Source organism: Rutilus rutilus (assembly GCF_951802725.1).
Source record: "Rutilus rutilus genome assembly, chromosome: 7".
Lineage (NCBI taxonomy): Eukaryota > Metazoa > Chordata > Actinopteri > Cypriniformes > Leuciscidae > Rutilus > Rutilus rutilus.
In genome coordinates this window covers 2,514,264-2,529,519 of record NC_140221.1, presented here as the reverse complement: position 1 = coordinate 2,529,519, position 15,256 = coordinate 2,514,264, and the positions used below count along the sequence as shown (strand labels likewise).

General features: G+C 38.2%; 1 protein-coding gene across 1 annotated transcript in view; it reads right to left on the bottom strand.

Moving 5' to 3' along the window:
* Positions 1-15,256, bottom strand: part of astn2 (astrotactin 2) — a 435,007-nt gene that overhangs the window by 43,096 nt on the left and 376,655 nt on the right. The window contains exons 18-19 of the mRNA XM_084413644.1: positions 3,753-3,886; positions 1,746-1,894 (exon numbers count right to left, since the gene is read on the bottom strand). Coding sequence (XP_084269770.1) covers positions 1,746-1,894; positions 3,753-3,886 — 283 coding nt within the window. The remainder of the gene's footprint in view (positions 1-1,745; positions 1,895-3,752; positions 3,887-15,256) is intronic.

The window sequence follows — 15,256 nt, the reverse complement described above, 5'->3', positions numbered from 1 at the left end:
GAGATGATCTTATGGAAAGTACCCCATGCCAATCTCTAGGTATGGTGAAGGCTATGTGATGATGTGGGGCTATTTTAATTCCAAAGGCCAAGGGAACTTTATCAGGATGCATAGTATCCTAAAAAAAATATATATATATGAAGTGCCATCTGAAATTTTCTCCTAGAATGATACTTTTTATCAAGCTAGTATATTTAGGTTCAGTCATTTCACTTTAATGACAATTAATAGGTCCTTTTTTTCATTGCCATTAAAGTGAAATGACTGAACATAAACATATAAGCTTAATAAAAAATGATCATTCTAGAAGAAAATTTCAGATGGCACTTAGAGGCTTCATATATAAAAAATCAGAATTACTTTTACAAACACATGTAAATGTCTTGATGTGACGCAATCGAGCTCCTAGCCCGTCGATAGAGCAGCACCTATAGGTGTCTTAATAGTGATGCTGGAGACGCTTGACCATGCTTGGGTTTTTGCGAGTGTTTCGGACTCCTGGAGGGTGTAATCCTGTCCTGGATCAGAGCGAGAGACGTCGCACTATCTGCCAGTCTCTCCTTCATCTCCTGCCTTCACTCATCAGCACTCGTCCTTCTGCTAGACGGATTGATGAATGACTAAACCTCTTTTATTAGATTCCTTCTACCTGCAGAGCGCAGGTAGGACTGTCACACACGCTGTTAGTCACCCGGTCATGTAACCCTGGAGTCGTAGTGCCATTGAAGCTTAACAAGATTTGACCAGATCAACAAGACAATCGGTTGTGTATTCAGACTCGACCGCAGGCTACACGAGGAGAACAACATCATTGTAAAAAACCCTGACTGCAATTTCCCAGCACTGGGAAATTAGATTTCTAAATTGATCACAGACATAGGAACGGTTCATTCACATCCAAATTATTGGAAGCATCTCGTGAGATTGGACAAAGTCCATTAGGCCAAAAGTAATAGTGAAAATGAAGGGGGGAAAAGGTTGTCAGGTTGAGTAGAAAAACACATGATGCCAGGAAAATAAATGTATTATTCACATTAATACACTGATCTACACTACCGGTCAAAAGTGGAATATTTTTCTGAAAACTGCAATACGGTTCAAAAGTTTCAATTGAAAAAAAATTATTAAAATTAAATAATATGAATTATTTATTACAATTATTATTACTTTTATCCTGCATGGATGCATTAAATTGATCAGAAGTGACTGTATAGAGACATTTATAATGTTACGAAATGTTTCAGTTTCTAATAACTTCTGTTCATTGAACTTTCTATTCATCAACGAATCCTGAAAAATATGTATAATGTATTTGTTCCACAATAACTATGGAGGCAGCACATCTGTTTTCAACATCGATAATAATCATAACTGTTTCTTGATCATCAAATCATCATATTAGAGTGATTTGTGAAGGATCATGTGACACTGAAGACTGGAGTAACGATGCTGAAAATTCAGCTTTGATCACAGGAATAAATTACATTTTATAATATATTACAATCGAAAACGGGTATTTTAAATTGTAAAAACATTTCACAATATGACATGCATTTTTGACCAACTATACAGGCCTTGTTGAACAGAAAAGACTTATATCAAAAGCATTAAACAAATCTAAATTAAATGTTGACAGGTAGTGTAGTTCCCCTTGTATTTTACGTGTTTTGCAGAATAAAAACTGTGCAGATGTTATGAATCCGGTGTCCTTTTCTGTGATACTGTTCATAAACCTGCGAGTTTACCTGTGTATATTTCCGCCTCTGACGGGTCCTCGACTCGCTTGTGTTGAATGATGTAATCTGAAACCTTGTAGCCAATCAGGGGCTCCACATCGATCCATTCCAGCGCCACCATCGTACTGGACGGTTCCAGGTGTGGAGCCAGTCTCAGTCTGAGAGATGAAGACAATACAACATTATGTGCATGCTAGTAGGATTGGTTTCACTTTATTTTGATAATCCCTTTAACAAATTCTGTTGACTTTAAGTAAAGTTGCACCTACATGTCTACTAACTCCCATAAGAGTGTTAGTAGAGTATAGACTGGTAGGGTTCGGGTTAGAGTTAGTTGACATGTACTTGCGTAGTTACTTATAGTCAGTATAGTGTCTGTTGGATGTTGGAAGACCATCACAATAAAATGTTAGCAACTCTACTGAGAGTTAGTTGACATTTAGATGCAAAGTTACTTATGGTTAAAGTGTTACCGTAGGACTTGATGAACTGGCTCAGTTCCAAGATCCATCGACTGCCTAAAGCCGGGTTCACACTGTACGATTTATAATTAACTGTAATAAAAACTGTACGAACATGATCCCTGCATGATATCATGATGATGTAAGGTCTCAGTTGTAATTAATGTCAGACTGTACGGCAGTCAAGACGTGTTAAAAACGGTGCGTCGAATCTTCTGACGCTGCCGGAAATTTGTCTGAGGTCAAATCTGATTGTGAATCGGCCGTCGGTGAACAAGTCTAACTGGCGATCAAAGACTTTAGATATAGGTTTAAGATCAGAGAAATCTTTAATCACTAAATTTCGCGGCCAAAATCGTACAGTGTGAATCTGGTTTGAGTATGCAGCATTTTAAGGCATCATGGACGTAGTTTTAAAAGGAAGGCAGGACACTAAAGACACCTCGGGGAATTCACTAAGATTGAGTTGTGACCTTGCACAGCCTTTCTGCCCTCGTCTCAGACAACTCAATCTGTGCCGAAAGTAACTAGTATGGAGCAGTTTGGATCTTGCGGGCCGGTTAGTAAAAAAAAAATATATACATTTTTTTATTTCATTCACAAATGCGGAGTGTCTGGATCACAAAATGCATTTAGTTGCATTTTTTTGTATATTATTTTTTTAAAGAAATTAATACTTTTTTGTATTAAGGAAAGATGCATTAAATTGATCAAAGGAGACAGAAAATACATTTATAATGTTACAACATATTTCTATTTGAAATAAGTGCTGTTCTTCTCATCAAATAATCTTGAAAAAACGGTATCATGGTTTCCACAAAAAAATTAAAAAAATAAAAATGAAGAGGCACATCCGTTTCCAACATTGATAATAATGATAAATGTTTCTTGAGCATCAAATCATCATATTAGACTGATTTCTGTAGGATCATGTGACACTGAAGACTGGAGTAACGATGCTGAAAATTCAGCTTTTATCACAAGAATAAATTACATTTTAAGATATATCCACACTGAAAACATTTATTTTAATAATATTTCACATTTTTGTTTTTACTGTATTTTTCCATCAAATAAATGCAGCCTTGTTGAGACTTCTTTCAAAAATATTTAAAAAATCTATTTAAAAATATGAAAAAAATATTTACCCAAATCTATTGTAAAAACACTTTACAATAAGATACCACTTATAAACATTATTAAAATTAACTAACAATGAGATGCAAAAAATATATATAAACTTTTCATTGTGCATTAAATTCTGATTTTAATAATGTATTAGCACATGTTGAAATTAACATTAACTATTAATACATGCTTTAGAATTATTTTCAATTTTTAGTGCATGTAACTAATCTTAACAAAGTGAACCGTTGTACAGTAGTGTATATTTCAGTGTGTGACTCAGCATGTCATGAAATGATTGCCTTTGAAGTTGGCAGTGAAGATGAGGCTCATTTGTCAGCATCGTTTGTCTCATCTACAGTCGAGGATGAATCCATGAATGAAGATCTGCATAAAGAGGCTCACGGAGCGCCGGGTCGGGGTTACTCACACGGGCCGGCGCAGGGGACTGCAGTTGGGAAGCCCGTCTTTGCCAAGCGCAGTCAGGTCGCAGCGGCACCAGTTCTCGATGACATCACCCTTCCCCGCACACCAGTATGAGCTCATCGTGGCACTTTTGAAGGCCTGCAAAATAAATGGCACAGGTGAGAGAAATGCAATTATCTCGGGGAGCAAACGTCCTTCCGGCGCAGTCGATGAGTCAGACCGGTCGCCAACAACACACTCTGCCACCTCCACTTGAGAAGTGGTGTATCTCTGTGAAGTTCGGCAGGCTGAGGGCAACTCGGGGCGCTTTGTACAGACAAGAACCTGTCAGGATTTAATTGGAAACTGCACCAAAAAAGGTCAGCCCACGTGTGAATGTCAAGAGACTCAGTCTCGGGGGCAATAATAAGACAAGCAAGGGGCAGAGAAGGAATATATATATATATATATATATATATATATGCCTAATGTTTTTATTTTTTGTAGAATCAAGTAGAATTTGGAATTTTATGGACAAAAAAAGACCAACATAAAACAAAACAAAAAAAAACAAAAAAAAAAAACACTCAAACCAGTTAAAATAACGGAAGCACTTTACAACAAGGGGTTACACTTTATTCCGAGAGTCCACTACATTCTACTAGCTATAAGTAGCAAATAAGTCAACTAACTCTCATTATTTTGTAACTACATATAAACTAACTCTCATTAGAGTATTATATCAGTAGACTGTTATGTTAGGTAGTAGAATGGTAATCACCGTAGAAAAAAAAAGTCAAAAATTGCCAGAAGTCCCTGTGCGACACATAATATACATGCATATTTTATTTTAAAAAAACACAAAAAAAATCATATTATGTACATTAAGATTTTTGTGTTACATTTTCTGTTATTTAATGTTTATTACATTAATTTAGTGCATTAATTTTGCACCGTCTATATACAAATATTGGCTTTGTTTCATGGACAGGCTGCTAACGGTGAACTCTGATAGCACCTGTATTATTCAATTCAATTCACATTTATTTGTATAGCGCTTTTCACAATACACATCGTTTCAAAGCAGCTTTACTGTCCACAATACAATTTAGAGTGATCTGTTATCAGAGGAAACTGTCTAAGTTATGGATTTCAGAAATGTACATATACAAATCACACAGTTAGCTACAAAATTATTATTTTAAACAATGCAATATTATTATACTGATTTATTTATTTTTTTTATCGTAAGTGGTTGCATTCAATTGATTTTATCTACATTTAAACAAATGCATTAAGTTGAACTTAATCAGTTTTACTTAAACTTAATGCATTTGTTTAAATGTAGATAAAATCAATTGAATGCAACCACTTACGATAATTTTTTTTAAAATTAATTTCAATGAATCCTTTTTTTCAGTGTATGGGATATCATATATTTTAAGGTAAACAGCATATTTTGGTAGTTCAAGTATAGGCTTGGTATATTAACATTACATAACTTAGTGAAATACACGGTTACAAGTTGCATGTATCCCTCAAAATCGAACACATTGTCACCGTACCGGTATTTTTCATAGTGTCTAGCTCCAGTCGACAGTGATGACGAAGACACACATCTCTCTGAGAGACAGCGATGACGAAGACACACATGAGAGACAGTGATGAGGAAGACACACATCTCTCTGAGAGCATCAGCAGGTTTCTGACTGCCAGACCTCCCCTTATTTACGCACAGGCAACTCTCTTTAAACGGCCTTGATGAATGAGACGTTATTACAGCGGCCGAGAGACGGAGGGGAAAGACTGCAATCCATTGCGCTGTAATGACTCTCATGAAAGATGCCTGGCAGAGACACCGAGTCGTGGAAGTCCAGCAGAGAGTGAATGGAGAAGTGCGAGAGAGAGCAAAATCACAGAAACAGTAAATATCACGATACAGCTGTTTTTACTGGAAACTCTCTCACCATGTCATACACTATTTTGGGACAATCTACTGTTTACTCTTTTTATTTGGAATTTTATGGACAAAAAACACCCTCAAACAAGTAAAAAATAATGGTAACACTTTACAATAAGGGGTTACACTTTATTTTGATAGTCCACTTTACACAATCTACTTACTATAAGTCAATAATAATTTGATACACTACATGTAAAATAACTCTCATTAGAGTATTAGTAGACTGTTTGGTTATGGTTAGTGTTAGTGGAATAAGTTGACATGTAGTTACTTATAGTTAGTAGAATGTCTAACGTGGACCATCAAAATAAAGCGTAACCCAATAAGGTTTCATTAGTTTACATTAGTTAACGTGAACTAACAACAACAACAGAAAAATACGGCAATTTTACAGCATTAATTAATCTGAGTCAATGGTAATTTTCAACATTTACTAATATTTATTTATTTTATTTTGAAAATAAAATTATTTTGCATTTGTTTACTTTTGTTGATTGACTGTAAACTAACACGAACAAATCTTTAACACTTTTTAAATTATATTTGAATAAAGGGTAAAGATGTTAATTTTCCGAGGCCAGACATCACTTTTTGCCACTACTGTACAGGTATACTGTACACACACCTTTTCTTGCAATGATGCACGAGACAATATACTGGAAGTAACCCTTGCGGAAGGAAGGATCCTTGAGAGAAACCAGCGATCAAATGAGAAAACTTCCCCATGAAAACAACAGTTTGACAAACCCACAGCCTATACAACTAGTTAAACATGTATTTGGAGGTGCAGGAAGGACACATCTTGATGGTTTACGTGAAGGATCTGCCCTTCATGTCAAATCAGACATTCCCAGCCAACACTATGAAAGTGCCGTGCCGCTAAAAGGTTTAGTAAATATGCCCATTAGAGTGGCATTCGGCAAATTGCGAAAAGGGTTAAAAAAGTTCCTGCAAATGGGAAACAGATGATCCGAAATGTGCAACATGAAATATCAATGTCGATGAGCGCAGCCCCGCTCGTGGACAAACGGAGAGCCGCAGACGTGCACACACACATTTACCACCAGCGGTTTCCTAGAAAAAGCACGCTTGACTGCTCAACTGCACATGTGAAAAATAGACAAAACGATTATGGCTATGTTTATGTATGCAGAGTAACCTAAGCCAGTTTCAACTGAGTAAACAGGGAGGGTAATTAGGCACGTGTGTGTGTGTGTGTGTGTGTGTGTGTGTGTGTGTGTGCGTAATGAGCGGGGATCTTATGGAGGTCAGACAGCCAAGAGGGTGTGTGAAGGGGAACCCTAAAGACCTCACCGCAAAGTAAAAGATAAAGTCCAGAATACCTGAGCTGTGGGATACTGTTAGTGAACCACACTGCTGAGATTTACATATGTAAAAATGTGCTGCGTGTTTTCCTCTCAATAACAAAATGAACACACAACAAAATTGACAGCGGTGAGAAAACAGCAGTTAAGAAGCGTCTGATCACAGTGATGTGGATTTGTTTGCACCAGCTCTGCAAACTGGTTCTTCAGTCAATTCACATCACGTTTATTTATACAGTAGATTGCTTTAAAGCAAGCCGCTTTACGGTACGTTCACACGGGGCGTCAGCGTCAACGCTTGACGGAAGGCGTGGCTGAAGTTTGACACTCGCCATGGTCATAGCAGCGTCAGCCAATGAAATTTAAAATGTATCCTCAGTTTGCTGCTCTTGAACAGGATGAACGTGATTGGCTGCCGCCTGGCTACTGTATTTGCATAGAGCGATCCTATTGGCTGACGCTTCCGTCTGCGGCGCTTCACTGGCGTTGCTCGCGGCAGAAGTTGAAAAATTCTCAACTTCTGCCGCGAGCAACGCCAGTGAAGCGCCGCCGACGGATCCACAATTCTTTTCGGCAACGCTTGACGTCACCCATTCAAAGTCAATGGGAAGCGTTGACGCTCACGCCCCGTGTGAACGTACCGTTACAGTATTAAACATGACAAAACAGTGTCATTTTCAATTAGAATTAAAATGTCAGTGCCTACTATAAAGCATCTCTCCAGTGTGTTCATGCTTTAAAGGGATACTCCACTTTTTTCGGAAATAAGCTCATTTTACAACTCCCCCAGAGTTAAACAGATGAGTTTTACCGTTTTAGAATCCATTCAGCCGAACTCCGGGTCTGACGGTACCACTTTTAGCATAGCTTAGCACAGATCATTGATTCTGATGAGTCCAGTAGCATTTCTTTCAAAATGACCAAAGAGTTTCAATATTTTTCCTATTTAAAACTTGACTCTTCTGTAGTTAAACCGTGTACTAAGATCGACGGAAAATGAAAAGTTGCGATTTTCTAAGCCTATATGGCTAGGAACTACTCTCATTCCTGCGTAATAATCAAGGAACTGTGCGGCTGTAACATGAGTGCAGCAGGCGTAATGATATGACGCAGCGCCTGAAAATAGGTCTAATAGGTTAGACAAACTTAGTCCCGGTCACGTTGGAAGAAGTTACCGAGCTGGGGACTATTTTCAGGCGCTGCGTCATATCATTACGCCTGCTGCACTCATGGTACAGCCACACAGTTCCTTGATTATTACGCTGGAATGAGAGTAGTTCCTAGCCATATAAGCTTAGAAAATCGCAACTTTTCATTTTCCGTCGATCTTAGTACTCGGTTTAACTACAGAAGAGTTAAGTTTTAAATAGGAAAAATATTGAAACTCTTTGGTCATTTTGAAAGAAATGCTACTGGACTCATCAGAATCAATGATCTATGCTAAGCTATGCTAAAAGTGGTACCGTCAGACCCGGAGTTCGGCTGAATGGATTCTAAAACGGTAAAACTCATCTGTTTAACTCTGGGGGAGTTGTAAAATGAGCATATTTCCGAAAAAAGTGGAGTATCCCTTTAACTCGCGTCTGATCTCGACGGACTGAACGGAAGAAATTAACCGGAGAAGATTTCCACCTCAAAGAAGGCGGAGCCTCAGAGCCACGCCCACCTATTACATCATCACCACGGACCAATGGTAGTACAGAGGCGTTTACCAGTCGTAGCCGGAACTGTTTCGAACTCCTGAAACAAACTCCAAACGAACTTCGTTTTGCCCTGATTTAGTTTCGAAATGACGTCCAACCAGTTCGTTCTTCGCTTTAGCTTGAAAAGTACATCAGCGCCTTAATCAGAACCTGCGCTGGATCAGTCATATAAAGATCAATACAAAGGTTTCCGAAGACTTTACAGATAAGACAAAAGTGCTGTGCCGCAGTAAACAAAAACCATTTCAAGGCCAGAAACTGCTTTCTTTTCTGAAACTGTCGATGACCCAAAACTTCTTAGCTCTCTTAGACCTCATTCTCAATGACAAGACAATCACGACGTCTAAATGCCATTATCTGTTGTAACTCATCTGAGCTCACCCTATTACTGTCCCCAATCAGCGTCTGATATGTGCAAACATTAGCCAGCTGGCCCGAGGAATTGATTCATCCGATGACCCAAAACCTCAGCAAACAGGTCATTCCGATCATTCGGCCTAATGCAGTGAAGGAAATGTCCCTGTTTCTAGGAACGCCTATAACCATCTTCCAGGAAAGGAGCTGTGGCTTCGATTGAATCCGGGGTTCAGAAGGGGACACGAAGAATGCAAATAAAAGTGCACATCGTTGGAAAGCAGCAAGTGTGCCTATAAGCTGATTTGATTTGCTTTCTCTTTCAACCTAAATGGCCAGCAAAATCCATGGGTATAGCATTCCCTGGAAAATTGATTTTAGTCAGCATCTTGCCTATAGGGTTTAATACCGACTGTAAGGATGGCATCCGTCGTTTTCTTCTACGGTGAACGAAGATTGCACCGTGATCGGATTGGTTGCACAGCTTTGAATGTGCAGACGGCAATTCCCTAGCTGAGCAGTTTTACTCCAATAAGCAGCCCTATACTCAATCACAGCGAAGACTATCTTCAACACACACCAAACACAACACTTCGCCTGTTGAGTCCTTCGATTTCGGGGGAATTGCTTTTTTTTTTTTGAAAGTTTTGCAGAGCTGAAAAAGAAAAAGTGTAAGCTCAATTTTGGAGGGCAAATAAAAGATGCTTGGCAGTGTGAGTTAGTATGATGTCAGACAGTTTCCAGGGAGGAAAACACTCTTGCTGTTTTGCTGTTGTGACAGATGACTTTGTTTGACAAGCCTCCGTTGATGCAGACTGATGCTTAATCTCAACCTCATTTATATCGGTCAGTGTTATACTGTAGCATCCAATTCAACTTTAACCAGAGTTAAAGTGATTTATAAAAATTAATCTGCAAAAATGTTTTTCTGTCTTCAATGAAGACTTAAGTTCGCAATGCATAACGTCAGTAGTGACAGTCTTCATTGTGATGTATATTCGAGTGAAACAGTGAAGATCGTTCAACATGCATTTGGAAATCACATAGGGACTTTAAATATCACATTTTCCAGATAAACGAGTCGCACCTGACGATAAGTCACACAGGGACAAAATTGCATTGCTGAGAGAAAAAAACAAACAAAAAACAGATAAGTTGCATTTTATTACCTCTCTTATTCGGCATGAATCTAAATGTGTGCGCTTTACACGTTTGTGTGCTTGATGGTAATTTCATTATACAAGTTGCTTTTGTAATATTAGTTGCAGGATGTTTCAGATGATTAAAAAATGTCTTGCATTCCAGATATACGTTTTTAATTACCCTACAAGTTCAATTACGCCATCTAAATATAAGGGAAATAGTATAAATATGAGGAAAGATCAAATCACTAAACTTGGTTACAGTATTTATCTATGGAAGATTGTTTCCGCCACAGAATAATAAAAAAAAAAAAATGTAATTGCAACATTTTTTCTTGTAATTGACTTTTTATCTCAGAATTGCGTGTTATAAAGTCAGAATTGTGTGTTATAAAGTCAGAATTGTGTGTTATAAAGTCAGAATTGCGTGATATAAAATCGCAATTGCGTGTTATAAAGTCAGAATTGCGTGTTATAAAGTCAGAATTGCGAGATATAAAGTCAGAATTGCGAAATATAAAGTCAGAGTTGTGTGATATAAAGTCAGAATTGCGTGTTATAAAGTCAGAATTGCGAAATATAAAGTCAGAATTGTGTGATATAAAGTCAGAATTGCGTGTTATAAAGTCAGAATTGCGAAATATAAAGTCAGAATTGTGTGATATAAAGTCAGAATTGCGTGATATAAAGTTGCAATTGCGTGTTATAAAGTCAGAATTGCGAAATATAAAGTCAGAATTGCGAGATATAAAGTCAGAATTGTGAGATATAAAGTCAGAATTGCGAGATATAAAGTCAGAATTGCGAGATATAAAGTCAGAATTGTGAGATATAAAGTCAGAATTGTGAGATATAAAGTCAGAATTGCGAGATATAAAGTCAGAATTGTGAGATATAAAGTCAGAATTGTGAGATATAAAGTCAGAATTGCGAGATATAAGTCAGAATTGCATGTTATAAAGTCAGAATTGTGAGATATAAAGTCAGAATTGCGAGATATAAAGTCAGAATTGCGTGTTATAAAGTCAGAATTGCGAGTTTTTTTATCTAAAAAACAAAACAAACACAAACTACAGCTACAGGTTTTATTTTGCGGTGAAAAAAACAAACATTGTTGGTTCTCTCTTGTTTTTGCATGTTTTCATAATTTCTTTGTATGACAGTCTGGCCAAAAATGACATCATGTCATTGATTGCAAGCGCAAATACGTAATATGCTTACAAAATCTTTAACACATTTTTAATAACATTTGGATAAAGGGTGAAGAGGCCGGACATCAATTTTGGCCACTACTACTGTATGCAAGATGAATTAAACGCGCATAACTAAGACCAGAAACATGTGGTCATGGGTGCAGTACTCTGGTTGACCCGACAGAAAAAACACACTTTACACCAGGGGTGTCCAATCCTGCTCCTGGAGGGCCACTGTCCTGTAGAGTTCATCCCCAACCCCAGTTAAACACTCCTGAACCAGCTAATCAAGGTCTTATTAGGCATGATAAAGTGTTGGGGCAAGTTGGAGCCAAACTCTACAGGACAGTGGTCCTCCAGGAGCAGGATTGGACACCCCTGCTTTACTCTTCTGCACTCTTTACTGTAGCGCCCCTAGTGGCAATGCTGAGAATGCTAGTGCATGCTTTTGTCAGAACATAATTCAGATGAGGATTCTTGCATAAAAGTATGGTTCAGGATTAAAGTCATGATGAAACAGAAGTAGTGACAAACATTGTGACATACATCTTAGTGTAACGGCTTTTCAAAAGAGAGAGAGAGAGAAAGAAATGCATGGCGGAGACTTGGGGTTCAATGCGTTGGTTGTTAAAGGGGTGGTATAAAGCCCTTTTCACAAGATGTAAAATAAGTCTCTGATGTCCCCAGAGTGTGTATGTGAAGTTTAAGCTCAAAATATCCCACAGATATTTATATATAGCATGTTAAAATTGTCACTTTTTGAGGGTGAGTAAAAACACACAGTTGTGTTTGTTCCTTTAAATGCAAATGAGTTGCTGCTCCCGGCACAGGGGGCGGAGCTACAAGAGCTTGCGCTCACACACACATGCACTGAAAACACATCACTAACCCGGGAGGAATGTTGTGTAGTCTCTATCACCCGTGTGTTGTAATCCTTAAAAAGCGATTTCTTTAAAAGCAAATATCTCCCTTTGCTTTAAACTTTGAGCGTTGTAACTTTGCATATGTTGTTTATGCTCAAACAGCAACATTACACACTAACTAAAGTTAGAAAGGTGAAATCATAATCAACCACCCCTTTAAATGGATTTTGAGATGTGGGCGTGGCTTTCAAAATTGATTGCATAGCTTATACTGGGGTTTTAATGTGGGTTTAAATGGACTATGACAGCAGTCTGTTGCTTTTCCTGGAAGTTCCAGTTATGACATTTTGATTAAAAATAACAAGGTAAAAAAACATATGCAGATATAAATGATTCACACATTTGCAATAACATGTATATAAAATAGATAGGCTGAGTTTCTGATTCATGCAGACTGTAGATGTGTGTTTGACTGCAGATTAGAGATGCATTAGAAACGTGTTGCCAGATGTACGAGAAAACGGCTGGGAATATTCTGGGAAACTTCTTCTCTTATCTGTGTCCTAAGAGTTCCCCCTTAATCTTAAAATGACTGATGAGTTTCCTACTTGCACAAAAATATAAAGAACAATGTATGAGTGTATATGCGAGAGTGTGTGTAGCTGGATTGGAAAGGAGGGGGATCGTGATGAAAACAGGATCAAAACTGTCATATGAGAAGCTCTGCAAGTTCGCAAGACCGGTTTTCCGGTGGAGTGTTTTTAAGGAAATGGACTAATAATTTCAGAGCTGAAGCCCAATATCCCTCCATTAGAAAGAGACTCAATCAGGCAAGAATGATAAAAAATATACATCATATACGGCCTTACTCCATACAGCATTTTCACATTTTCCTCATCTATCTGTGACATGTTGATTGCTATAAGGAATAAATAAAGTTCATAACTTCTGACCATTGCAACAAAAGCAGCTCAGGGTGGCATAGAAGAAACCTGAATGTTAAAATATGCTCTCAAAGCATTTAAAACAGGACCTATCATCTTTCTTTAATGTGTAATGTTGCTGTATGAGCATGAAAAAGCTCTGCAAAGTTCTAGTTATTCTCTATATCAGTGTTTCTGAACTCCTGAAATGCCTTCATTGTAGTTTCTTCCGGGAACGAACACGTCACAATATTCCTCATTTAAATAATTAATGCGCAGAATAAAGGGGCGGGGCCTGGTTGAGTTAGTTAGTAGTGTGTTAAACTGGCGGTTATGGTAAGGGGCGGGACATTTCCCAAACACACTCAAAGCGCTCGACCAATCACAACACACTGCTCCAGCCGACCAATCAGAGCACAGTGTGCTTTTCAGAAGGAGGGGCTTCATAGAGACAGGAACTAAACAGAGCGTTACTGACAGACTGGGAAGAGAGGAGCCGCAGCAATGGAGAATATGAGGAAAATAATCAACATTCAAGCAGGAAAACCTGTTCTAGTAGAGCCTGAAACAACATCAAGATTCCTAGGGAATAATATGGCCTGTATAAAACTCCTTCCACAATATTTTCCCTGTGAAAACTGGTTCATATTAAGTTTTGATAGTTGCATCAAAAACAGTTTTTAAGATCTTAAGGCTATACGTTAAAGTGTGCTTTAGCAGCGAGACTCCTAAACAGAGTCCACAATGCGCCGTGGGCAGATTATGCAGGAATGCCAATGTTTGGCTCTCAAGTCAATGTAAACGCAGACCGAATCACCACCTCTTCCATCACTTCTGTTGGAAAGCATGCCAAAAGAGGCGTCATTTGAGGTTCAGAAGAACATGCATTGTGTCTGAAGAGCATTCTCTAGGTCTTTGTGTCTGTTCCTCTAATAGAGAGAGGAGGCTGCGACTACAAGGAGTCCTGGCTCGTCCCCGGGGTCGATGACATCAATATCATCCTCATAATCTCGCAGTGTTTTCAGAGCATGTTCCCAGTCGACTCGGCTGCGCTTTTCTCTCTTGTTAGTTTACCAATCGACAGATACCCGCTAGAGACCGTCTGCTATCGATTGAGAGCCTTTCGTCATTGTTGACGCTCCTGTTATTAGCAAGGTACACACACACACAGACACACACACACACACACACACACCGGCTTCAGCGTGAGAAGCAATTAGCTGAGGGAATGTGTGTTATGGAGCGGGTCCGATCCCGTCAGGTACACACCGGGCCAAAGCAGGACATTTATTACGTGAGTCACTCTCTAGACAACAGACTCTGGTTAATGGCATCTTGCCTTTCAAGACGTCATCGGTACGAGGGATGATGATGCGGAAAAGAAAGCCTTTGCAAATCTGCTCCGAAAGTAAATTTAATATCCTCATTACGTCTGTGACTCACGGCTTCTAATGCAATCTCTTTATATGCGGACAAAGGAGATATTTATATATATTCGTCCAAGAAATGAGTTAACATTTTTATTAGTCTTTTATTACGATATTCATTTATGATATTTCAATGCCTTTTTCACTGTCTGGCACAGTCTTCTCAGTTCTTAACCCTTCCAGAAAGACTAAGCCTTCTTGATGGAAATGAAAATCACTCCTGCCATCTACTGGTACATCAGGAGCAACGGAATACGTCACTTATTTACACTGCCAACATCAAGCAAGAAAACAATATCTGAGGAATTCATGTTTATACCTTCCACATGCAGAACATTAAACCTCCAGCTGGACTTCATAGTTATTCATGTTGATACAAGGTCATATACACAATATATTATTGCCCAGCTCTTTATATAAAGTTGAATATATAAGTATGTCCAAATACATTCACATACTTGAGTATATATATATATATATAATCTCAACTGCCTGATTGCTCGTTTCATCACGAAACTATATTTTCGGCTGCTCTAATCTGCTAAATGCAACTGTCTATTAGGCATGAAGATATTAATATATTACAAACTTTAACATCATGCTTTTCTGTAAAGCTCCTTTAAAAAAAAAAAAAAT